We start from the raw sequence: 25,727 nt of genomic DNA on the forward strand, positions 1-25,727 counted from the left end.
AAAAAGTCCATAGAATTAAGGCGGTTTACTGTAGTTTTCACAGTAAAATCTATACAACTACACAATAAACCCTGGTTACACATGAAATGGCATGAAAACAAATTTTCACCTTCATATGCATCACAGCAATCTTGGTTATTTCTTTTAGTTTTTTCAACAAACAAATTTCAAATTGGATTTTCCTGCTTATGATAAGGCTTCTGACTAAAAAATTCAAAATCAAAGTTAACAAGTATCTACACTACCTAGTTATACTGGGTACGCACCCAGCAGAATTCATTTATTTTCCAAAGGGTTAACTAAGATGAACACGTAGCAAAACCCCTATGAAGACCCTGGTTCTGATGATTATAGCGATGCCAGAACATTACCAATTGTAAAAGTAAACCTCAAAATTCTGTGGTATTTGCTATATTCCATGACGATCAGTTTTTGGATTAAATGCTTGAAAATGTTACAGTTTATCCCAGTGAATCATTAGCAAAACAATAGGTTATTTTAATAGGTATTTAATTTTATTAATTTGATGCTGAAAATGTGTTACTTAATTATATTTATTAATTCCTTGTTAGTATTAACACAAAGTTTCATATTTATCCTCTTATTATTATATACTTTTAACATGCCCTTTCTGGGTTTTTAACCAATATTGTGGGACCTGAACAGACAACCCTAATTAATATGGCAAATGACCCATAATTTCATCTGTGACAGTTGCACATTCATGACTGTTCCCTTGGTCTTAGAAAGGAGTTTTGAAGTTTGTTTGGAAATTGGTAAGATATCTTACTGGAAAAAATTTTCACCAACAAAAGTAATGCTTAAAGACATTTACTTAGCCTCTGGAAAATCCAAATTGTAACAGAAATTTTAGGTCATTTACTGTTGGTGATAGAATTTGGCCTGACCTTGGCAGGTAACGATTAATGGCCACTGATCATAATGTTCAGGCTGGACTGTTCCCACGCATGGCGTAGTTGGTAATCCACATATACAACACTGTGGTTTGTCAACATCCAAAACAAGTCACTTTAACTATTTAGTACAAGTTTAGTCAATACAAGTTCTACTAATGACACAGGTAAATTGTACTATAATAAACAGAGCAGTCAACACACCTCCATATACATTATATTATATCGAAGGAATACACTGACTATTTTTTCATAACTCAAAAAAGAAAAAATACATGCATGTTTAAAATTCATAAACCTTGCTGAGGTTTATAAGGCTAAATATAACTTAACAAGCATCTACCATATAACATACGGTATGGAATTAGCATACCTACATGTGTGTAACCTTCACACAAGTGTGCATTCATATTTATTTATTTGATTGGTGTTTATGCCTTACTCAAGAATATTTCACTTATACCACGGTGGCCAGCATTATGGTGGGAGGAAACTGGGCAGAGCCCGGAGGAAACACATAACCATCCGCAGACTGTTTAGATTCATGTGACTGTATGTATGCTTGGGACTTAATGCGCTTAACAATTTTTCAGTCATATGAAGAAGGCAAGGAGTCATGACGTGTGTAAATATCATGTGTTTTCTTGTTGCAGGGTGAGTCCATCCTGCTAAAGTGCTGACGCCACCTGTCTGCTGTGGAAAACATTCCAAGTAACAGTAAATGACTTAGTGAAGTAGTCAACTTATTAGTATTTACTTTCTTTTTCGGTAATGTAGCATGCGGTACATTTGAAATAAAGTACTGCACTGTACAACACTTGACCAAAAGCCAATTCCAATACCAATTACATCTGACCCTAAAGATGAACTGCAAAATTTTGGATCTGTAACTCTAAGTTATTACAATTGTGATGAGTGTGTTACATGTATTTTTGCATACATTAATAAAAGTGTAGCTTAAATATGTTTGACCAGAAAAAATTTGCACAAATCTCAATAGTCTATAATATGCTCAAAATGCCAATGGTGTCGGTATCTATATATAGTGTGTCTCTATGTGGCAGGGCAAGTCCATGCCGTCTCTTATCTATACATGCATGTACAGTATTTTTTTACAGGTTGCCTCCATTCTAAATTTGTGGCAAGACGAAACATTTCTTCTTCTATATAAAGAACAGGCAAGATATAAAATTAGTTCTGCAAATGTCGTGCGAATTTGGGCAAATCATACATGTGGTACATTGAAACTTTGCATTCATGCTGAATAAGCTCCTATTAATATCAAAAATCAGGGTACATAACATCTGTATGCATCTTCAAACATTCAATAGCATTAAAATATAGCTAAGCTATTTGATGACTGTCACAAAGCAGATAACTATACATGTAAAATTATTTGAAATCATAGTCGTGTAAAACAGGAACAGGAGGCCTTTCCCGCTACGTTACTAAAGGGGAGGCTACTCCCCCCCCCCCCCCGTTATTTTATCATGTAAAATCTTTCAGTTATCTCCCTGTTACATCTTGCCACTTCAGCATGGAAGATACTTCACTCCAATGATTGTCCATTGTGGTACCATTCACGAACTTTTACTTTCGGACTTTTCTAAAACCACACATCTTGCCATGTGCATTCATCAAAACCACAAACTTTCTTTGATGTCTTTGACAAGACACACACATCCCCACACACAAAAGAAAAATAAAATACTATCATCATATTAACCCTGGATTTTTTTGTGAAATACTCATGTAGGCCAAAGTGAAGTCATAGTCTTAGCCACCTCCCCTCTATCAAATCAGACACACATTGTCATCAGGCCAATCATTTGGAACCTGTTGGATGTTTTATTTTTTTATCTGATCAGTGTTTATTTATTTGATTCTACGTTTTGTCCATCCTGGAGAATTAATATCAATGGTTTAAACAAGCTAGGCCTAACAGGGAGAAAAATCATTTTCTCTGTTTCGTCTGACAACTTTTTGTCTCACTTTATTTAACTGATCATATCCTATCATACTGCATCGTTATTGCTTATTACTATATCATTGTTGCTGAGACAAAACTACACTGGTTGGATTTGTCAATTCCAGGGCTTCACAAAAAGTATAACTTTCTCAGTCAACACAAAATAACGCCTTCAGAATATCCTTGAATAAACAGCTTGCAAACATGAAAAGGTTGAAGAACTATAGTACATAGAATTCACAACATGCTGGCCAAGATTTGAAACTCATAAGGGCAATAACCAATATCTTACAAAGAGATCAATGGGACATGGTATAACATGACCTGCTCCAAACATCAGTTGATTATCCACCAGTACATATCATATACAAAAAAGTGCTCAAACTATACATGAGTTCATCAAGAGACTACAACAGTCAGCAGTTGGACCTTTCAGATAATAAGACAATAAGTTAACACTTTTAAACAATATATAAATCTCACAATAATTGAATATTTTAAACACTGAAAATGCTATTGTAATATAATACACATGACCAGTCAAAAAACAGTTATATATTTGACCTATGTTACTAAATTCCTGATCAGTTTAAAGTTAAATCTGTATTTACCAAAGAATGTAATCTACATTGAAAGGACCAAGTATAGGCCTTTAACGGTCACATGGTGTGAAAACGATATTGTTTATAGCTTATGAGGATCATCTTGAACAACTGGACAGCACAACAATTCACCATCTTGGTCAGAACTACATATGTGGCCGAACCTCTGATCATACGGTGGGTGGGTGGGTGGGGGTGTGTGGTTGTTTGTGTGCGTGTGTGTGTGTGTGTGTTTGTGTGTAGAGACATCGTTTCTAAAAACTGTACTCAAGTCTAATACTGCAGATATGTGCTGCACTGTGCCTTTAAGACACAAAACTCAAATGCCATCACATGTATATTGCTACCTTAATGAAGCATTATGCCACAGACACCAAACCAGTGTCAGAAACATCCATACAAGTACATGTCCTAAAAGGAGGTCTGCACCAACAGGAAAATGTTTTGGAGTGGCCTCCCTTTGTACAATAAGACATATACTTGTAGTTTATTCAAATAACTCACTCCTGACAAGACAGCCTACATGCAGGGAGTCATTAACTACATGCACATTCTGTTGTCCTTTAGGTGCCATAAAAATATATACATCTGTCATAAAGGGATTGACTGTCAAAAGACACTTGAAGTTTCCAATCATACATTGAAAGTCAACATTCGTAACACATGTACATACCGATAACGGATTCCTCCGAACAATCCAGAACACCCACACAGGTATGACATTAACTTTTATGATTTTTCACGCAATGCATGCTACATATACCTGCATTGTGCTACACATATGTAGCAGAACTTTCTGTCACATGTAGGATGGATGTACAGTGACAATTACAGCCACATGAGGTCACTCTTACATATATGCCTTCATCTTTGCATTGTTTGACCAATAATAAGCCTCCAAAAACATTCTATTTTCACTGGTAATGGTAGGAAATAATAAAGAAATATGGAACCTACATGTATTCTAAATAAATGTAAGTTAAATGGGCCGTAAGACACATCAAGTTCAAATACCTTTATAGAATATGATTACTTATATGTTTATTTTATATGTACACTATTGTAGGTAGTTAGTTCTATTGTACAGGTAAGTTTTTGTACCAAACAAACAAGGATTGCGAAGAAGAATATCATATTTCCTTGCCTTACAAGACGGTTTTTAACTGCTTACCGTTACAGGTATGCTCCATGAATTTATATCGGAATAAATGAGTCAAAACAACATAGGTGGATAAATGTATAACATTTTACATGACAAATACTGACGCAGAATTTCAAATGTTTCACCGGACTAGTAATAATTTACATTTCAATTTTCAACTCCTGAAGAAAACAGGCAACTTGAGAAGGAAATGTAAAGTGAACTTTTAAAATACCACTTAAAGAAGACATGCACATGTGAACAACAGTGACAATAGGCTTCAGACTGACTTTTGAGACTTTTGAGTTTTGCAGACTATTTCACTGTGAAGGTTTCAGTGATCAACAAGTGAAGCTTCGGAGGTAAAAATTAGGACTAAGCAAACAGCGTGTCGCTTATTTTTCTTTCTTACAACAAGGTGGCATTAATATTTCAATTAAAAATGTACAACGGAACACTATCACCACCTGCTTGTCCGATAGTACTCTTAACACTGTTTGTGACAGGTTCATTTATTTCACTTCCACAGACTTTTCAAGTCTGCATTTACACTGGCAGTAACATATAAAACAAATCATCACATGGGACCGGACTTGAATTTGCCTGTACACGTGCAAACATGATCCTGTCATTAAAATACATAACACAGTGCTAAAGGACAGATCAATAAATTACCACATAAAACAAGGACCAGTATGGTCTGGTCATGAGAAAATGCTGTCCTTTTAGATATTGCAAAACATTCTACTCAGCCTTTTTTAGTGTGAAAGCATTTATACTGAAGTGACTGCACATCTCCTTTACCTGAAAAGAAAGGAGAAAATAGGATGCAAGACAGACAAAAGATGTTTATATCATGTTTCCTGATGACATTACAAACATTGGATACACTACTGCCCAGCATGTAGTTTTAGGGGACAATCAAAGCTAGCGCAGCGTAATGACCCAGAAGCCTCTCACCAATACTGTCGCTGTGGGTTCAAGTTCAGCTAATGCTGGCTTCCCCTCCGGCTGTATGTGGGAAGGTCTGCCAGCAACCTGCAGATGGTCGTGGGTTTCCCCTGGGCTGTGCCCGGTTTCCTCCCAATGCTGGCCATCGTCATGTAAGTGAAATATTCTTGAGTACTGTGTAAAACACCAATCAAATAAATAAATAAATAAATAAATCAATCAAAGCTGAAGAGCCAAATAAGAAACAACATATTTATAACCTATTATTCAAAGGGAGCAGGACAAGTGTGAAATGCACTGACCTACATGTAATCAGGTACATGTATTGAGGACTTACCAGTGAATCCATTTATATGAAGTTTTATTGCACCAGGAGAAAAATGATGCATGTAAGTTTTGAAGATAAATGGTACATGTAAGTTTTGGAGATAAAGGGTACATGTAAGTTTCGGGGGTATATGGTACATGTAAAATTTGGAGATAAATGGTACACGTAAGGTTTGGAGATAAATGGTACATGTAAATAAGTTTTGGAGATAAATGGTACATGCATGGTTTGGCGATAAAGGGTACATGTAAATAAGTTTTGGAGATAAATGGTACATATACAGTTTGAAGATAAATGGTACATGTAAGTTTTGGAGATAAATGGTACATGTAAGTTTTGGAGATAAATGGCGCATGCAAGTTTTGGAGATATATGGTACATTTAAGGTTTGGAGATAAATGGTACATGTAAATAAGTTTTGGAGATAAATGGTACATGCATGGTTTGGCGATAAATGGTACATGTAAGGTTTGGAGATAAATGGTACATGTAAGTCTTGGAGATAAATAGTACTTGTAAGGTTTGGAGATAAAAGGTACATGTAAGTCTTGGAGATAAATGGTACATGTAAGGTTTGGAGGTAAAAGGTACATGTAAGTTTTGGAGATAAATGGTGCATGCAAGTTTTAGAGAGATATATGGTATATGTAAGGTTTGGTCATAAATGTTTCATGTAAGTTTTGGAGATAAATGGTACATGTACATGTAAGATTTGGAGATAAATGGTACACATAAATAAGTTTTGGAGATAAATGGTACATGTAAGTTTTGGTGATAAATGGTACATGTAAAGTTTGGAGATAAATGGTACATGCAAGTCTTGGAGATAAAAGGTACATGTAAGTCTTGGAGATAAATGGTACATGTAAGGTTTGGAGATAAAAGGTACATAAAAGTTTTGGAGATAAATGGTACATCTAAGTTTTGGAGATAAATGGTGCATGCAAGTTTTGGAGATAAATGTTACATGTAAGGTTTGGAGATAAAGGGTACATGTAAGTTTTGGAGATAAATGGTGCACGCAAGTTTTGGAGATATATGGTACATGTAAGGTTTGGAGATAACTGGTACATGTAAGGTTTGGAGATAAATGGTACATGTAAGGTTTGGAGATAAATGGTACATGTAAATAAGTTTTGGAGATAAAAGGTACATGTATGGTTTGGCGACAAATGGTACATGTAAGGTTTGGAGTTAAATGGTACATGTAAATATGTTTTGGAGACAAATGGTACATGTAAATATACTATCCAAAAAAAGAAACGCATAACCCGTTTTTTTGCGGAGATGATGCAGTCTTTTCAATTATGCATAACTAAATAAGAATTGCTATTCTGCAAATATTTTTTTACACAGATTAAGGAAGGGTCCATATCTAGACAACAAGGCCATCAACTTGAGGTAAGACACTCACAATGAGTCTCCCACTTGAGTGGAATGTCAGTATCTGTTGTGACCACCACGGGCACGAATAACAGTTCTGACACGCCTTGTCATGGACTGGATGAGACGCTGGATAGAGGCCTGGGGAATGTTCTGCCACTCCTCCTGCAAACATGCAACTTGCTCTTGAAGCGTTTGAGGTTGAGGTTGACGTTGGCGTAGACGTTGATCAAGTTCATCCCACAGATGCTCAATTGGGTTAAGATCCGGGGAACGGGATGGCTAGGGTAGCACATTTACCTTGTTTTCGGCGAGGAAGTCCCTTGTGACACGTGCCGTGGCGGTCTGGCGTTGTCCTGCTGGAACAACTCCCGCTGAACGTCAATGACAGGTAAGAGGTGTGGCTGCAGGATGGTGTCTCAATAGCGTACGGCCGTAAGATTTCCCTGAACGTGGACAAGATTTGTACGACCAGTATACGATATTGCTGCCCACATCATCACACTCCCTCCACCAAATCTGTCCACTTGGCGTACGCAGTTAGGGGCATAACGTTCATGAGCACGTCTGTAAACCCGGTTTCAACCATCACGTCTCTGCAATAGGAATCTGGACTCATCACTGAACCAAATGCGTCGCCAGTTGCGTAGATTTCATGCAGTCACGTTGTTACACCATCGGAGGCGATTGGCGCGATGGTGAGGATGCAGCACGATCCCAACATAGGGCCTCCTGGCTCTCAGTCATTGTTCCGCACTGTCTGACCTGATATCCTCCTCAGTCCCGGTATGCTGGCTGCTGTGCTTTCAGCTGTAGCACAACGGTCACGCAAATGGAGGACCCTTATGTAGCGATCTTGGGCTGCTGTAGTGACACGTGGTCGACCTGAACGCCGACGGTCATTTGTTGTCCCAGTATTGTTGTAGCGGGCAGCAAGCCATGAAATCGTGCTCTGGCTGACGTGTAGATGCCTAGAAATGGACGATTGGGACTCTCCAGCTTGACGTCTTCCAATGGCAATATTTCTTGTGACAGCGTCAAGACGTGGCATGTTGAATCAGCTTGAAAACACCACTTGAAAGACGCCGATTTCCGGCCCGAAGTTGCGGTTTTATAGTCACACACTGCATGCTTTCCATGCGTAAGTTCGGCGTGTAAGACTGCACGTGATGCAGTGTGGTGCTGTATTTTTTACTTCTTCCAAAAACGGCCTCCAAACTCAACATTTTCAACCAAGAAATGTTTTGAGGAATAAAATGTGTGCTAACTGTGACTATTAACAATATTAAAACACATTTTGCTCATGAAATGAAGACAAAATGTATTTATTTCATTTTAAAATAAAACAAAACACCTATACGTTTCTTTTTTTGGATAGTATGTGTTTTGGAGATAAATGGTACATGTACAGTTTGGAGATAAATGGTACATGTAAGGTTTGGAGATAAAAGGTACTTGTAAGAAGACAAAATGATGTGAATGTTCTCTGACATGCTAAACAAAATGCCTAAAAGTATGCTAACTGAATTCCAGTACATGGCCTCTTCTACTGTGCCCAGCACTATTAAATATTGGAGTACTAAGATTGCCATTTTATAAAGATCAAACTTTGACTTGACTTGGAATTGAACCTGTACCTCCTTACTCTGAGAGATCAAGAGATGCATAGGGAATGTGGAGGTGACATCTCATTGCGAAGTCCCATACTCACCACATTCACACCATAATGTACATGAAGAGTCGTCGTAAGAACAGCGTATGCCCAGAGCAGCTGTAACTCCAGGGCCTGGAGAGGCAGTACGATGACAGCGAGGACTATAATCAGCAAGGGCACCAGCAGCACATTTAACAGCTCACAACGAGTGTCACTCATCTGAGCCACTATCAGGTGACACTGTGGAGGTGGGAACAGAAAACAGTTCATTACCTCAGTATTATAATAATAATAACAATTATTATTATAATCTTTATTTATTGGAAGTAACTTAGTCAATTTGTAAATAGCTTTTCTTCCCTAGGGCCTTCAAAACAGTACAAAAGAAACAGTTCCATGGCTCTACAAAGGACAAACATGACTGCTGCCAACCCGCAACTGTCCCAACCAGCAGGTGAGACAGGGTAGTGGGAGACGGCCCACTAAAGCACTAAAGTTTCAAAAACTGCTTGAACATGTAACTATTTTTTTTTTTATTTCACTGGTGTTTAATACCATACTCTAGAATATTTAACTAATACCAGTTTTAAGGGTTGTGAAAGGCATAGTGAATGAAGCGTGAAACCCACCAATCTTTGGCAAATAAGACTAACTTCTCAACATAACACAGTGATCATGTATGTGGGCTATATGGATGGAAGGTAAGTGACCTCCTGTAAATTTTCAGTGGGGAAGACCACCTGTATATAACAGACTGAAAACGGGGTCTGAGCACCCTAGATATTAAAAAAAGCCATGATAGTTTTAGGTATGCTATCGTACCTGTAGCTTCTTTAGTAACCTGACGGTACATACTACTTAAAACTGTCCACTCACCGTTATATTTGAAAACACTGTTCCTGTGACCCAATAAAATAATCTAGGTTGATTTTCTAAGATGTCAGCTTTGGAAAAGAAAGCCCAGACTATCATCAAGGTGAATAACAGTATGACGGAGAACAGAGGACGCATGGCCTCGTAGAAACTACGCATCTTGCCTGTTTTGTCTCGATAGGACCTGTAAACACATGTGCAAGTAGACATAATTAATGAAGTGACCTCTTTGAAACCACACTACTTGTCTTGACATTGACCGGTAAAGTCATATGCAAGTCGACATAGAAGTGGTCTCCGAGAAACCAAATACCTTGTCTGTTTCGATATGACCTGTGAAGGCATACATGAGTTGACACTGTTCACGACTTTCACGGTACTATTCCTGTTAGGTAGATTTTCACAACTTTTCCAACACGACAATTATGGAACACTGTTACAACTACACTGGTCATTCTAATTTTAAGTAAATGCTAAGAAAAACTGACTTCTCAGAATTTCTTTCTGAAGTATATTGCTTAGCTCCCTCTCTACGCAAAATCCTTGAACATCAACACGTGCACATGTACAAAAATTTGGATATGGTATCATTAACTTGTTACTTTGCCGAAAACTTATCTTGGCTTACCACATGGTTTAACTGTTTCTGTGAATAGAACAGATGCACATTTGATATGTCCAAAACAAAAGCATTACCTGAAAAAGCACTCGAAAACAAAACAAAACAACTCTTTTTCCCATTACTTGAAAATTTTATAAAAAAACAACAGCCAATAACAAGATTTCATACTCACACATATATATTCCAAAATGTTGGGGGAATTGTTAAGCCAAGGAAGCCCACTGAAAAAGTATGAAACATTTTTGTTACTGATGACAATCTGGGCCAAACCAGCCAAAACACCAACAGTGCCAAAGGAAAAACAAGCAAAGCTCTACAGAATCTAATGGTACTACCCTAATTTCAACCAACCTTTTTGCATATGAACGAGAAACTTTAAGTGCCATTTATGCACCCTTTTCCTTTGATTTTAAAAACAAAATCACACTGGTTGGATTTACCTATTTCTGGGCTTTACAAAAAGTATAATTTTAAGAGTCTACACAAAATAAAATGCCCTCAGAATATGCTTCTACAAACACCTTGTAAACCTATTAAAAGGTTGAAGAATTACAGTATATAAATTTAAAAGAGGAAAGGGAAAAAAAAAAGAAAAAAAAAAGTCAGGGTCATTAGATTGATTGTAAATACCTGTCTACTAAGTTTTAAAATATTTTATTTTACTGAGAAAATTGCAGTTAAAATTTCCTATTCTGTAGTGGAATTTATGGACCAGATTCTTATCACCCAAAACTGTGCTTTTTAAAAAAAATCTGTCTCAAGTGTCTAACTGTAACTTCAGTGACAAAACAGCTAAACTTATATTATAAGGATTACACTGAGAGAAAAAAATCATGATACACTCAAAAAATTATACCAAAATACAACCCGCAAATAAACCTCTCCTTTCAATCTGATCATTTAACTGCACTTTTCTTGGTGAAAACAATATTTTTATCAATTACTAATTACACTTAATTTTTGTTTTCTCTTCTTTAAATGGTAACTACATGTAACACTACAATGTACATATGAAATACAAGATGATTTACACTACAGCACAATTCTTTTTTACGATTCTAAACAACTCTGACAGTACAATGCATTACACATGCATTCCACAGTTAATGTTTTACTAGACTCACCGTAACACAATATTTCAAACGCTTCTGCAGACTGCAGGTTGATGATTGGTAGAGCAAACTTCCATATTTTATATGTGCCTAAATATGTGATGAGGTACACAATGGTCATACCCTGTCGACATAAATCAGGAAAATATCAGCACATAGTTCACCACTCTGCCAAATCATGTTACAAAACCACAGCGTAACAAATCTAGACAAATATTATTAACAGCACGACTAATTCGCAAAATTGTGAGTCCAGTTAAAACAGAACTGAAGTTAACACTACATATACTCCTCTCCATCATAATCACATATTGGGGGGCAAATCTACATATGCTATTATAAATGAAGTCTTGGATCCAGGATTTTTCTTGATTTTTCTGTGATTACTTATTTGAATTTTTTGGAGAAATTTTTCGTCCAGCCCAGTGAGCTGTGAGGTATAAAATGGACCAAAATAGCTGGGGATCTGGAGGCCACAGATTTTGTGCTTATTTGGATATCCATTCATAGCCATCTATTTCTGTGCATACTGAATGATATTCAATTTGCAACTGATGCCCCCTACTCACTCCCGGGTCAGTCCAAAAATCTGTAATTCATGACTATTATTGCTGGCCGTCTTTTGGAGATTACTCACAGGTATGGTAAAGTACAAATTTAATAAATTATAATGTGAACATTAACTTGGAATAAAATCATTTGATTTTTTGTTGTCCTTATTTCGTCATTTTGTAGTCCTTAAAATCATTTGATTTTTTCCCATTTGATTTTTTAGAAGACCATTTGTCCATCCTTGAATTGGTGCATGTAGATTTATTTTATTTGATTGTTGTTTTACACCACACTACATAATATTTCGCTTATACATCGGCAGGCAGCATTATTGTTGGAAGAAACCTTGCAGATTCTGGGGGAAACCTTCAACCATCTGCAGGTTTCTGGCAGACCTTCTCACATACAACCAGAGATGAAGCCCTTGTGAGCTGGACTTGAACTCACAACAACCACATTGGTGAGAGGCTCTTGGGTTACTGCGCTGTGCTAACACGCTAACCACTCAGTCACGGAGATCCCCTGAAGCATGTTGTATAGCGGTCATTTAGATGCTGACAGCCATGACAATAAGGAATATCAACAGTGCCTGCTGGATGTTAAGTTTAACCAAATCAGAGTTACACCATGAGTCTCTTAATCAAGCATCTGAGTGCAAGCAGGGCCCCAAATATGAAGATATTCTTTACTGAGACATGTACAAAAAATATACAAATGCTAGTAACAACTTTATACTGAATCACGTGTGGTAATAATGAGATGTAATGAGGGTATATTTCATTTATTATCATATTTGTTCGCACTTTTAAACACACACAAAACACCTAATTCTTCTAATTATTGGCACACCTCATCTGCTCTTTTTAACCAATTTACAAATAATTGTAGCTGGAAGTTTTTGTTTCTTTGCTCACATGGTTAGCACTTCTAATGACCAATATCTTCATATCTTTACTTTCCCCCAAAAACTGAGAGAGAGATGTAATTCTTCATTCTTTCTGTACTACTTATATCTGTCCTTAAAATTAGAAGACAAAAGGTAGTTTGTCACACCAAAATTGAAGTAAAAGAGTAAAACACCAGCAAATATGCACTCAAGACCAACAATCAAGTAAACTAAAATCACTCTCTTAAAAATTATGGTACTTTAGCAGAAGAGAACAAAATACAAAAAGACAAAAGTGATAATCTTAAGGTATACATGTACTTACAATTTGACTAATGTCATAGCCCCAAGGGAGGTAGAGGACCCCTGTGTTGTACTTCTCCCAGTGAGAGAGGGAGAAACAAAGCATGACCCCTAATAAGATGGAGTACACTCTGAACACACCGACTCCTCCCTCTGCCCGGCCAAACACAGAGTACATGCCCACGGGGAAGAAGAGTGTGGCCCAGCTGTCAAGGCCGTGGTCAAAGAGCTCCCCTAAAGGACTACTGGATTTTGTTCTGCGGGCCTGCTTGCCATCTATACCATCTGCAACAAGATGATATACACACACATATATAGGTTTACCATCTATACCATCTGCAACAAGATGCCATATACATACATGCAGGCCTGCTCACCACCTATACCATCTGCAACATGACGACATACATGTACATGCAGGCCTGCTCGCCATCTATACCAACTGCAACATGACATACATGTACATGTAGGCCTGCTCACCATCTATACCAACTGCAACATGACATACATGTACATGTAGGTCTGCTCACCATCTATACCATCTGCAACATGACATACACGTACATGTAGGCCTGCTCACCATCCATATCACCTACAACATGACAAAATACACGTACATGTGGGCCTGCTCACCACCTATACCATCTACAACAAGACGACATACACGTAGATATAGGCCTGCTCACCACCTATACCATCTGCAACAAGACAACATACACCTACATGTAGGCCTGCTCACCACCTATACCATCTGCAACAAGACAACATTCACCTACATGTAGGCCTGCTCACCACCTATACCATCTGCAACAAGACGACATACACGTACATGTAGGTCTGCTCCACCTATACTATCTGCAACAAGACTTACATGTACATGTACATTGGATAAGCTGAATCTTTAAGTCAAGTACTCCAAACACAGAAATTCTTGTTCTGGTTAGCCCCATACTAGTGAATATCGAGGATTTTTTCGTCTTCTGGATCACCAAATCCTGTTTTCGACAAAAAATGTTATCTGTGGGAGCTAGGCCTAAGACTGTGTGAAGGGATACACACGCGTCACCAACAGAAGCAAACAACCGAGGCAATCAAGTCTACATGTACACATAACTGCCTACACATATTCACTTACCCAGAGTATGAGACAGGAAGTTGTTGATGGCACAGAGAAGCCACACCCAGTTAGGGATCGGGGGGCTCTCCAGGTGATCTCTGCTGGCAGCATAGAAATGAGGGTCATAGTAGGTGGTGAGGGAGAAGTTGACCAACAGAAGCAGGAAGCCCATTAATGTGAGCACATTTGGAGCAATCCATCTTGGAACAAACTAGACAAAAAAAAAAAAAAAACAATCATATAATCTACAGACACAAGATTTGTTGTTTTTTTTTATTGCATTTCATTTATGATTGGTGTTTTACACAGTCGGAGGAAACCGGAGAGAGCCTGGGGGAAGCCCACAAATATCAGTACGTCGTTAACAGACCTTACCATGTACGGTCTAAAAGGTGGCCAGCAGAGCTGGACTTGAACTCACAGTGATTGCATTGCTGAGAGGCTTCTGAGTCACCGTGCTGTGCTGATGTGCTAGCCCGCGCAGCCACGGAGGCCCCATTTTTATTGTATGTGAGTGAGTGCTTGGGGTTTAATGTCATACTTAACAAGTTTTCAGTCAAATGAGGACGAAGGAGTCCTCAGAGTGCATGTAATGTGGCTCCTTGTAGCAGGAACGATTTCCACCACTCTTTCATCTAGTGCTGCTTACCAAAGACAAGTAAGTCACCCCACCCAAGTCATTATACTGATATGGGTCAACCAGTTATTGCACTATCCCTTTAATGCTGAACGCCAAGCGACTGGCCGTGGATCTACTGCTCTTGAAGCAGACGTTCTATCAACTGAGCTATCGGCACCAGTTCGGTTTCAACTGTAAGCTGCCAAAGTAATTTAATATTATGGCATTAAACACTTTAGTGTTTTGCTATTTATTTATTTGATTGGTGTTTTTGCCGTACTCAAGAAGTTTTCACTCCTACAACGGCAGTCAGCATCATGGTGAGAGGAAACCAGGCAGCACCCGAGGGAAACCCACGACCATCTGCAGCTTGCTGCCAATGCTTCCCATTTGCGACCGGGAAGTATGCTAGCCCCCTCAGTCCCAGTGGTATTTTTAAAACATATTCTATGAGTCACAGGATCAAATGAATAATGATTTGCTTTATTTATTATTCCATTTACTTTTGCTTTTAAATTTAGGAAAGTAATATTACATGCAATTAAAAACAGATGACCAATGTTCCTTCAGTTCCTAATTTTCATGACTTCATATTAAACAGTAAATCATTACAGTACAGTAGAGCTCAGGCTAAAAATCAATCATTTACCACTGGTATCCTGCTCCTAAACACTAAATAACGCTCCACTGGCACGTGACAAACCCTTTACTGAGCTGTGTTGGAGACATGCTGAGGTGCACAGGATTATCATCGAAGGTGTGAATATAGTTCCGTCTACTGACTAATCCTAGCTAACTTGCAAGTGAAGGTGTAGTCCATGTGTATTCAGCTATGTGTACATATAATAGCTGTGAAAAGCAGAGAGTTTATCTTGCAATATGTAATCTACCTCAGCAAAACAAAATCAGTCCATCAACTAGATTAAGCGATTCAATTAATTTAATTAACCAGTAATTCGAAATGGCTGGTGTATTTTTTTTTCATTTGACTGGTTTGTTAACTAAGTTTTTAAGATTAGCCTACATTATCAATTGTCTACAGGCTTAATTGCTGACCAAAATGCCACTTTGGAAGTCACGCAGAAGAGGGATTTACTCAAAAACAGGGAATCCAGCCCCAGCAGTTTTGAGAGATTAATTCATTTCTACTGTTCAAGATTTTCAAAACCATACAGTGTGCGTCAGTCCATAAAGTTTGACACTTGTGAGTATTATTTACTTACTCCAACACAACATGCCTATTGTTCTTCAATCTTTGGCAAAGTGTCACGGCTGGACACTAGGACTGCATGAGTTCTTCTCTCAAGTCTCTGTGTGAAAGTATTTTAATTAAGCGGACAGTAACCCTCTGCGTTGGTGCTGCTAACACCAATGATATTTTTTACATAAATATAGCATATATCAAAACATTACTGTCCAAACCGAAAAAAACAACAACTTGGAAACATATGTTATTGATATGCATATAAGATAGTCCCAGACAATTTGCTTCAACTTTTATTCAAGTTTACAAGTAAAATTTGATACAAGATTTCATTTGCGTGTTGGTCCAAATAATGTATCGTAAAGCATAAATTAAGTGGAATTATTTCCATGAAGGCATTTTGTAGTAAAAGACAGTCAGTAAAGAAAATATTTAAGGTAGGCTAAATTGTGCTCGGTTAGCCAAAAATTCAAATAAAGTGTATTATTGCAAATGGAAAATCCTTTCTTTTTTGTGAGAAAAACTTTCCCTTCATGCATTTGCTCTGTGGGTGTTTTTCCAACATGGTTTGGTACAAAGTACAAATTCTCCACAAAGTTATATTATACAGAATGTTTTTCATTTTTTCATGTTTGTACATGACATCCGTATTGAAATACCGCATTGTTGTTGTTGTTGATGTTGATGTTGGTTCATGGCATGTCAGCATCAAAGTTTCAATTTTGTCTGCTAAATTGCTGGGTGGCATATAATTTTTCACGGGCAAATGACTCTCACAACAAAGAAAACCTTCTACGGAAGAAACAAAAGATAAGGGAGATGAAGATTGAGCTAGCTGTAACAGTCGTGATGATCCATTGCGAATCTCTCTTGGATTCACTCGTAAATCACTACTTTAAATGAAAACTGCCAGGTTGCAATCAAAAAGACACACATCAGATATTTTACTTCAGTGTCATGAATGGTGTTAGGCTTTCAAATTTTTTTTTAAATCATCCTAACGAAAAACTAAATTTTCCGTCGTCAATTTTCCACAGTGCTCAGCCACATGTGTGTGATCAGTCATAGTGGACGGATCACTGACTATGCAAGTGACTCTCTGTCCCGGAGCTCTCTCCAGGCACTCTACAAACTCTCCACAACACCTCTAGGATTGCGCTACTCTGCTGCCTGGTTTTGACTTTTAGCCCGAGCTGTACGATACATGTCGGTACAAGTGTAATTTGGGGGGCACAAAGCCAGTTTTGCCTAAAGGAAAAATTAAAACTTCATTATCTTGCACCATAGTTTAAGGGCCCAGGGGTTCCAATATGCAGAACCTAAGAACAAAATTCAAAAAATGAACCTAATTCTGTATAATTAACACCATCCCATGTTACAACTGACAGAATCATCCTACCGTGCCGTAATGCTCCTAACCTTAATACCAAGGGTCCAATAACTTTTCAGATCTATTAAGCTTTAAATTCTGAATAAAGTCAACACTGGCTTTGTGGAACTGATCCCTAAGCTTGACCACTTGTGACAATCACCAACCAAGGACCGAGCTGACCCAGGAGACAAGATACTTACCTCAACCACCCAATTCCAGAAGGGATGGGTAATGTAGTTGCTCACAGGACTGGTGTCTATGGCACTATACTGGAAAACAAAATACACACCTATAGTAAAACCTTTGAGAACCAAAGCTTTATCACAAAGCTAAATACCCCATTTCTTCTAAGATTTGGGATACTCCGTCTGCTCGTTTTAGACAATAATAATGTAATTGTAGGTAGAACATTGAGTATCTTTTTTCTCATATGGTTAGACAATCTAATGAACAACATATTTATATCTTTACTTTTTCAAAAGGCTGGAAAATGTAGTATCATACTTTCAACACTATCAATATCTGTGACAAAAATTAGAAGAATTAGGGTAAACTACCCATCAAATTTTGTTCTGGAAAATTTTGAAAATGGGCTTCTACTGCCTATACATGAATCACACACATGTACATACAGATCTCTATCTTTGCTTCAATGCTGATTGAAAACATGTTGGATTCACCAACTCCCATAAACGCCTAGGTTGTGAACTGCTATGTTGTTGCCCCAAATGTCTGTGCATTAGTGGGTTTATCATGTACACTCAGAAATCCCATGTACAAGGAACCTGCTTAGACCCATAGCAAACAGGTGAAGGTGTGTGACAAGCAAAATATTTTACATTCATGGACCTGAGCAATGTAAAAATGTTATTGTAAGAAAGTAGCTGCACACTGTTATCAGTTTGCACTCAGCACAAGGGTTGGTCTAAAAGCCAGTCTGAGCGATGGTCTACTGGTCTAAAATACCCGGTCTGGGTATTCCAGCAAAATGACAATGAGTATCAACTCAAAACTACCACTCAGGCCGACATTTAGGCTGAGCCAAACATAATCTGAAGTTTCCATATTGGTGGCCTATTGCTTTGTGTTGGCTTAGTCCAAATTTTCTAACTAGAACTTGCAGCAGATATTGTGACATCTGAAATAAGAGTTTCACTGTGTTTGGACACACAATGAAACATACAAGTCAAGTGTGAATGGAGAAGAGGTGTTGAAGATTGCGTTTGTCAAAACAATGTTTAAAATGAACTTATCAGGCAAACAACTGTGGTAGAGCACTGAATGACTGCAAGTGCTTGGATGTAGGTGAAACAAGGAGATAAGGCAGGTAATTTTGCATTAGCATTGTTGCTTGGAAACTCTTAATGATTTTTAATGGAATGACTCCTGGCTAAAACTGTAGTTAGCCCCGAAAGATTCCAACTCCTTTTTATATTGGTCTAATGTCATTGGAGTCTTGATGTTAACAGTATTAATTTCATACTCAACAAAGGTCCAGGCCAATTCTCTTTGTTATCAAACAAGTCTCAAGCAATAAAAGACACAAACCTAAAGACATGCTTTCTGCACCCACCACATCGCCACCATATGTCCATACTTGCTCTATAATAAATTTATTATAGCCATGAAGGCTTCTATGGCACATGCTCCTCGGCCGTGGCTGCCATGTTGAGCAACTAATTGTAGGCCTAAGCATGTCCTGTTTTACAGTGAAGCAGTAGGAAGGTGGCATCCATGGTTGAGGGGTGTGGCATGGAAGCCTTCATGGCCACTACAAATCTATTCTAAAGCGAATAAGGGCATAAGGTGGGGGTGCAGTGGGTGCAGAAAGCAGGTCTTTAGGTTGGCGTCTTTCATTTGCACAAAACTTGTTCGACAAGAGAATCGGCCTGGACCTTCGTAGAGTACGAAATTAATATTGTTAGCGTCAAGATTCCAACGACACTAGGCCAGTACATGAAGGGAGTTGGAGTCTTTCGGGGCTAATCTGTAGCAAGCCGTCAGGCTTACTACAATATCAGCTACGAGTCAGAAAATTCGGATTAAGCCAACACAAAGCAAAACGCCACCAATATGGAAATTGTATTCTGTTAATTTTTATTCTTCGAACCCCAAAGGTTGTCTAGCACACTCGTAAACAAGTCTGCATCTATAAACCGAAGTTGCTATGGATTAGCCTGTACGTTGTTGTTGTAGTGAAACATAACTGTCACACTTTGGAATGAAAACAAACCATAATATCTGTGTGTGCGTATTAATCTATAGTTAAAATAGCAAAACGGAGAGTAGTGCTAAAGCTGAAAAGTTAAAAACTGCCGTTTTCTCCACACGATTACCTTATAACGACCAAATCCACGGAGAACTCCAGGCGACAAGTAGTAGAAGACCGCCATCTTGTAACCCGCCTCTGCTATCCTACTTCTGACTGGATTAACTTGAACTGCCTTTCAGACTTTGGCCAATAGAAAACTGGGTTACAAGACCCGCTGTCACTGCTGTACGGACCACGCCACATGTTTGGCCGCGAACATGTGTTATGTGTGTGTCACGCTATGTTGCGCTTACATGCACTGACGAATCACAGTTGTATCTGGTAATAATTATCCACATTCTGATTATACTGGCCTATCCGTACATATGCTACTGTGGTTTTAAGGAAAATGAAGACAGATAGACCTATACAACCTAGACAAAAAAAAAAAAAAATGACGCATGCATATTTTATATTTCTTAATTGGCATAACCCCTGTATATAGTTTCCCTGGAATAGGCATGTTTTCCTTGAATAGTCGGAAATATTTGGAGATGATGTCATCGATGGATATACTAACCGGGACCCAAATAATGTTGTTTTGACAGCTATCACCATAGACGTCACCACTGCAGGCTATTTAGGCCTAATTTCCGGATTGACTGCTGGGGTATTAAGAATTCTTGTAGTTTAAAGCTAAGAAGCTTCTTTGTACTTTTTAAATACACATATCATATAATGTAAAATGATAAAATCATAAATAGCGTTTCATGTATCATAGTCTTACACCTAACGTTAGGCTATTGACGATCTGATCGACGAAAGCTGGTTAGAATGCACTACTTCATTGGTCAAATCCCTGTAGCTACATGTAATCATCTACAGCGATGGAGATCGTCCCTTTCTAGCTTATATATTTAACTTTTACATCCATTGTAGTGGATTTCTTTAACTTGTCGCACTAGGCCTAGCGGTAGGCCTATTGCAAAACTCCTGTATTGTTTATGGCTGTTGTGGCCTAAACACAGTCATTGTTCAGTGGAGATTAATCACCAGAACCTAGTTTAGTTAGAACCAGCACACCCGCATTTTTGGCCTGTTGTTAATTGCACCTGTATATATTTGGTTTGATTGCATATTCTCCACCCGCAGACCTGCATTTCATTTGCGTCGGAGTCAGTACGACCGGCATGGCCATGGTCGTACTTCTTTGCATAAAAAAAAAATTAAAAAAGTCCTTCCGACGCGCTTGCATTTACATGCATGTCAGTGTGCACGCATAGAAATATACACAGGCCTATACAGTGTACTTATTAAAGGTAAATATGTGTTTACTTATTTACTTGTGGTTTATAATGCCAACTCAAGAATTTTTCACTTAAAAACAACGAGAGCGGGGAACTAATGGCAGTTCAAGAGTCTATCCGAGCACATGCATTAGGCGAGAGACCAGGGACAGCCTAGGCCCCGGAAGCTAGATTGTCGTAGAGAAGAGCTTTCAGTCATTCAAAGTTAACTGGTGCCCCGAGATGTACATACAGTGTCTTAAAGAGTGCGGAGCCTATAATTTATAAAAATTTAAAAGATTAGAAGTCAGTGCGCCGAGTTCCAAGTGTAACACTAGGGCCACGACTTTTAATAGACACCCACAAATGAGCCTCTTGGTTTTTTTTTTTAACTGTTTAAAGGCCTCGTAAAAGAGCCTTATTTCATAGACAGAAAATAAAGAATTTCAAAACTCTTGATATATCTTATATTTTTAATATTTTCTTACTTCACGTTATTTGTGAAACCAAAGAGAATCTAGCTCTAAATTGCATAGTAGCCATGAAAGTTTATAGCCAGTTATAAATAAGAATCAATCTTGTATGCACTTAATCTGTTAGATTAAGAAATAATAATTTTTGTCTTTTTGGAAACTCTATGCCCGGTAACGTCTATACACCGTACACATCAAATCTTTCACCGGATCACCGAAACATTTCCGCACAGGACAGTAATGTATATATTTTAGTAATATATATTTAATTAATAAGTGTTTAACGCCCCACACTCCGTTAAACCGCCACAGAGTTTTCTCTCAGGGGCCTGTATATATATGACGTCGATAAGTCTTATGGATGGAGGAAAACGAAGTGCTCAGAGTAAATCATCACACTCCTGACTTTAAGCAAAAATCACCGAAAGCGAAAGTCAGATTCGAACATCCGACTTGATTGCATGATTAGGGACCCGACAATAGCAGTGAGCCAGTTTTAAAAGAAAAGACATGCACAGAAGATGTAGTTATGCATCGATAAAGTTTCCCACAGGTTAAAAAGCATAACTTTTTTTTTGTGATGATGCACAACCGAGATATCGCACAACTGAGATATCGCACAACCGAGTTATCGCAGTTCAAAGAAACTGTTTTAAAAGAAAAGACAAGACAAGATCAGATTTAAAAGAAAAGACATGCACAAAAGATGTAGTTATGCATCGATAAAGTTTCCCACAGGTTAAAAAGCATAACTTCTTTTTTGTGCTGATGCACAACTGAGATATCGCACAACTGAGATATCGCACAACCGAGTTATCGCAGTTCAAAGAAACTGTTTTAAAAGAAAAGACAAGACAAGACCAGTTTTAAAAGAAAAGACATGCACAAAAGATGTAGTTATGCATCGATAAATTTTCCCACAGGTTAAAAAGCATAACTTCTTTTTCTGTGATGATGAACAACAGAGATATCGCAGTTCAAAGAAGAAATCAGAATCGCGCACCCTCAGATAATCGACAGCGCATCCATGTTATCAGTTTTTATCAATCAGGATGGAGGCATTTCTGTATCATGAGGAGCAGGTACATCACCCGAGCCCTGTTTTTGCCTTTTAACCATATGTACTGTGGGTACGAGTGAGGCGACATTGTGTTTCCGATTGCTCGAACATGGTGCAACCCAAATCCTTGTAAGAAATTCTGATGAAAAGTTCATTTATTGAGTTACCATGCACGTTTTGGCGATTTCGGTTTCCACCTCTTTTTGCTGAATTTCTCTGGTTATATTATCTGTTTCTTTTCTTTTAAACGTGATTCCACTTCTCGATAAACCGCTTGAATAGGTCTAATATATATTATAGTATACCTACATGCCTGTAGGCCCTATATACAGTGTGGTTCTCAATCTTTCTGATTCACTAAACGGTATATATATTGGTGATTTGCTAGCTTTAAACAATCCATTTATACCAAAGGATGCGAACGATATGCATACATCTTAGCTGTATTTAAAGAAAACCACTGTCTCCAGATCGTACATCTTATCTGGACCTACATTTGTACAAAGACCAAAACAGCGTCTTCTATCGCAGACTTTAGGACAAGAAGGATAGTTCCAGTTTTGACAGTTTAAATAATCCTTACTTGGACAGAAATATACCAAAGAGTCCTGCGTATGGCGTGTACATATTTAGCACTTTGTAGCACTAGCTGGATGATGCGTGTTATGTGCCGATTTCAATCATCGTCACAATTATTACTGCAAAAACTTGTTTGTCAGGGTTATTCTATCAAACGTCTTCACTCTTGGTTTCTTTCGTTTTACAAGGAGTATAATTCTTCTGTAAGTAAATACTGATTGAGCTGCTGAATCTGTGGCACTATGCTTCATGATTGCGTCTAAATCCGCTTAAGCGGGGTCTAGAGTTTGTATATTCATCGTGTTGTATTAGATAGCCACTTTGTATACATGGGCAGTTGTCATCAAAGCGCAACCGGAGATACATATTTAATTATCGACAACTTATATTGTAACATTTTATGATTTGAATACAGATTTCACTCAGTCACCTAGAGTATTTCCAACATGATTGAAAACTGCTGACTGCTTCTCTTTGCATCATTCCGTCCTATTTGTGTACTTTATGTAATTTCTTAGTTTTTCGGTAGTTTGTGTTAAACGTCGTATTGTGAATTTACCATGCGTTTACTTGGCCTGGAATGTAAACCTTGGTTGACGGCTTGCATATGAATGTCTGTTTCGATACATAGATTATTGCAGTTTAGGACATGTAGCTGGCTTCTCCAAGCTGAGCAGACGCCTCTAAAATAACCTGATCGGTAAAGGGTTGGCAAATGTTCGCCTTTTGGACATGAATCCTCTTTATTCCCTTTCACCACCCTCCACACTGCTTTTAAGTTTGTCAGTTCAGTACTCTGTATGTCTTCACTTGGTTGACTTGTGTCAGGTTTATAAAAGTTTACAAAGTAGTGTTTTTCATCGTTCTCAGAATTTCACCGTTTTTCTGTAGCTTAGACTTACAGCCTGTGAATCGAAAATAGCAGGTAGTTTTGATAGTGTGCTAGTAAACAAATCGAGCACGTTACACTGCTGCACAAAACTGTTCCAAGTAAACTGTGGGACAAGGGGGCCGACAAAGGGGAACAATGACAGTCTCAAGACAGGTTACTACATATTGAGATGCGGAAGATGAGAGATGAGATGAGAAATGTTTATTTATTTACTTGATTGTGGCCACATTGAGCGATAGAGGTCATTTTTATGAGTGGAGAAATCTTGATTGCCCGGTGTAAACCACCAACCTTTGGTAAGTTACTAACGAACTTTTCCGTGAACACCACATTGGAGGAAAATGTCCTGCACAAACGGTGACAGGGATGCCGTTGACCGCTTATTGACACCAATTAAGACCACACACGCAGTGGGTGTATATTCCCCAGGCGTCACTGTGCTACATCGGGCCTTCGTGACAATCATTGGTCGACGACGCTCAAATAGCCATTTCCAATGTATAACGTTCGTCTAAGACCACTTGTCTTTCACAAATATGGCGTACATAATTGTGTGTCACACATGGGAAAGTTCGTTAATAGGTTAATTGTTAGCAGTCCGTAATCTAACCCTGGCACTCCGGTTTTCTGTACCTTTAAAACTGACCTTTATCGCTTATATGAAAAATCTGAACAACATGATTTACTCGATGTATTTAATATACTGGGTACTGCGTCTTGTGCTCAGAGCAATAATAACTGTGCGGAGAGAGTTATTGAAAGGCCTGTCTCGTGGGCAAGAATCCTACCAAGCCGTTAAAGGGACATGCCGCTTTCTTTTTTTAAGTGTGCGTTTTTTATTTTTCCACTTTTGCAGCCCCCCCCCCCCATCAGAAAAAAAGAAAAACTCCTAGAAAAAGAGTCCGAGATAATACATCAATCGGATTACGTTTTGCCTCGCGCTTTTGTTGAAACAGTCATGTATATGACATTATGACTTGATGATTACCAGCCAGTCATTTGGCAACAGGTATTGGGATTTAGACGAAACCACAAATTAAGGTGTAATCCAACTGGCTGATTAACTCGGGGCCCGAAATCTTTTTCTGGGTTTTTTTCCTTGTTTTCGTCTGCTGAAAAAAAAAAACTCCCACCCGATGTCTTTTCCTTCGAGTTTTTCTTCATTGTTGGGATTGGGGGGGGGGGGGGTGCATAAACTCCGACCGCAAAAAGTGGGAAAACATAAAACGAAGAGATAAAAAAAAAGAAAACCGCCATGTCTCTTTTACCGCTCCGAAGAATCCAGATTCAGATCAAACCTATGACTTCAAAATTGTAAATTTTTGGTATTTCCTTGTTTGGCGTTTAGCAATAAGCTCCCCTGGTTGCTTTCCAACTACAGTGACCTCAATCATCGTCCTGATGTCTCTCTTACTATGTTACTCTGCTCATAACTGAATTGAAAGATTCATGTATACATGTAGATGATCAATGATACATTTTATTATCATATACTAATTTGATAACAAATTTTACAGCAGTTACGCAATAAATTATAAAGGAATATTGTAAACATGTATATTCAAATAAAAACATAGCATCGTC

At 38.2% G+C, this 25,727-nt stretch overlaps 1 protein-coding gene across 1 annotated transcript; it reads right to left on the reverse strand.

Moving 5' to 3' along the window:
* Window positions 1-3,699: 3,699 nt before the first annotated feature.
* On the reverse strand, window positions 3,700-20,000 carry LOC135470471 (ethanolaminephosphotransferase 1-like). Its single transcript, XM_064749441.1, has 9 exons — window positions 19,939-20,000; window positions 17,803-17,871; window positions 14,426-14,618; window positions 13,313-13,575; window positions 11,562-11,673; window positions 10,610-10,658; window positions 9,819-9,999; window positions 9,000-9,182; window positions 3,700-5,430 (listed from the first exon to the last, which is right to left on the reverse strand). Exons 1-9 carry the CDS (start codon window positions 19,993-19,995, stop codon window positions 5,371-5,373), a joined length of 1,167 nt encoding a protein of 388 aa, XP_064605511.1. The 5' UTR covers window positions 19,996-20,000; the 3' UTR covers window positions 3,700-5,370.
* Window positions 20,001-25,727: the final 5,727 nt, after the last annotated feature.

This window comes from Liolophura sinensis, chromosome 7 (assembly GCF_032854445.1).
Source record: "Liolophura sinensis isolate JHLJ2023 chromosome 7, CUHK_Ljap_v2, whole genome shotgun sequence".
Taxonomy (NCBI): Eukaryota; Metazoa; Mollusca; class Polyplacophora; order Chitonida; family Chitonidae; genus Liolophura; species Liolophura sinensis.

Excerpts from the sequence above, each read along its gene's own strand:
- LOC135470471 (XM_064749441.1), bottom strand. The coding sequence starts at position 19,995 with ATGGCGGTCTTCTACTACTTGTCGCCTGGAGTTCTCCGTGGATTTGGT. Across the intron at positions 13,576-14,425 it reads CTTCCTGTCTCATACTCTGG|ATGGTATAGATGGCAAGCAG; the intron begins GTAAGTGAATAT and ends ATCTTGTTGCAG. Across the intron at positions 11,674-13,312 it reads GCTATGACATTAGTCAAATT|GGTATGACCATTGTGTACCT; the intron begins GTAAGTACATGT and ends TTATGTCGACAG.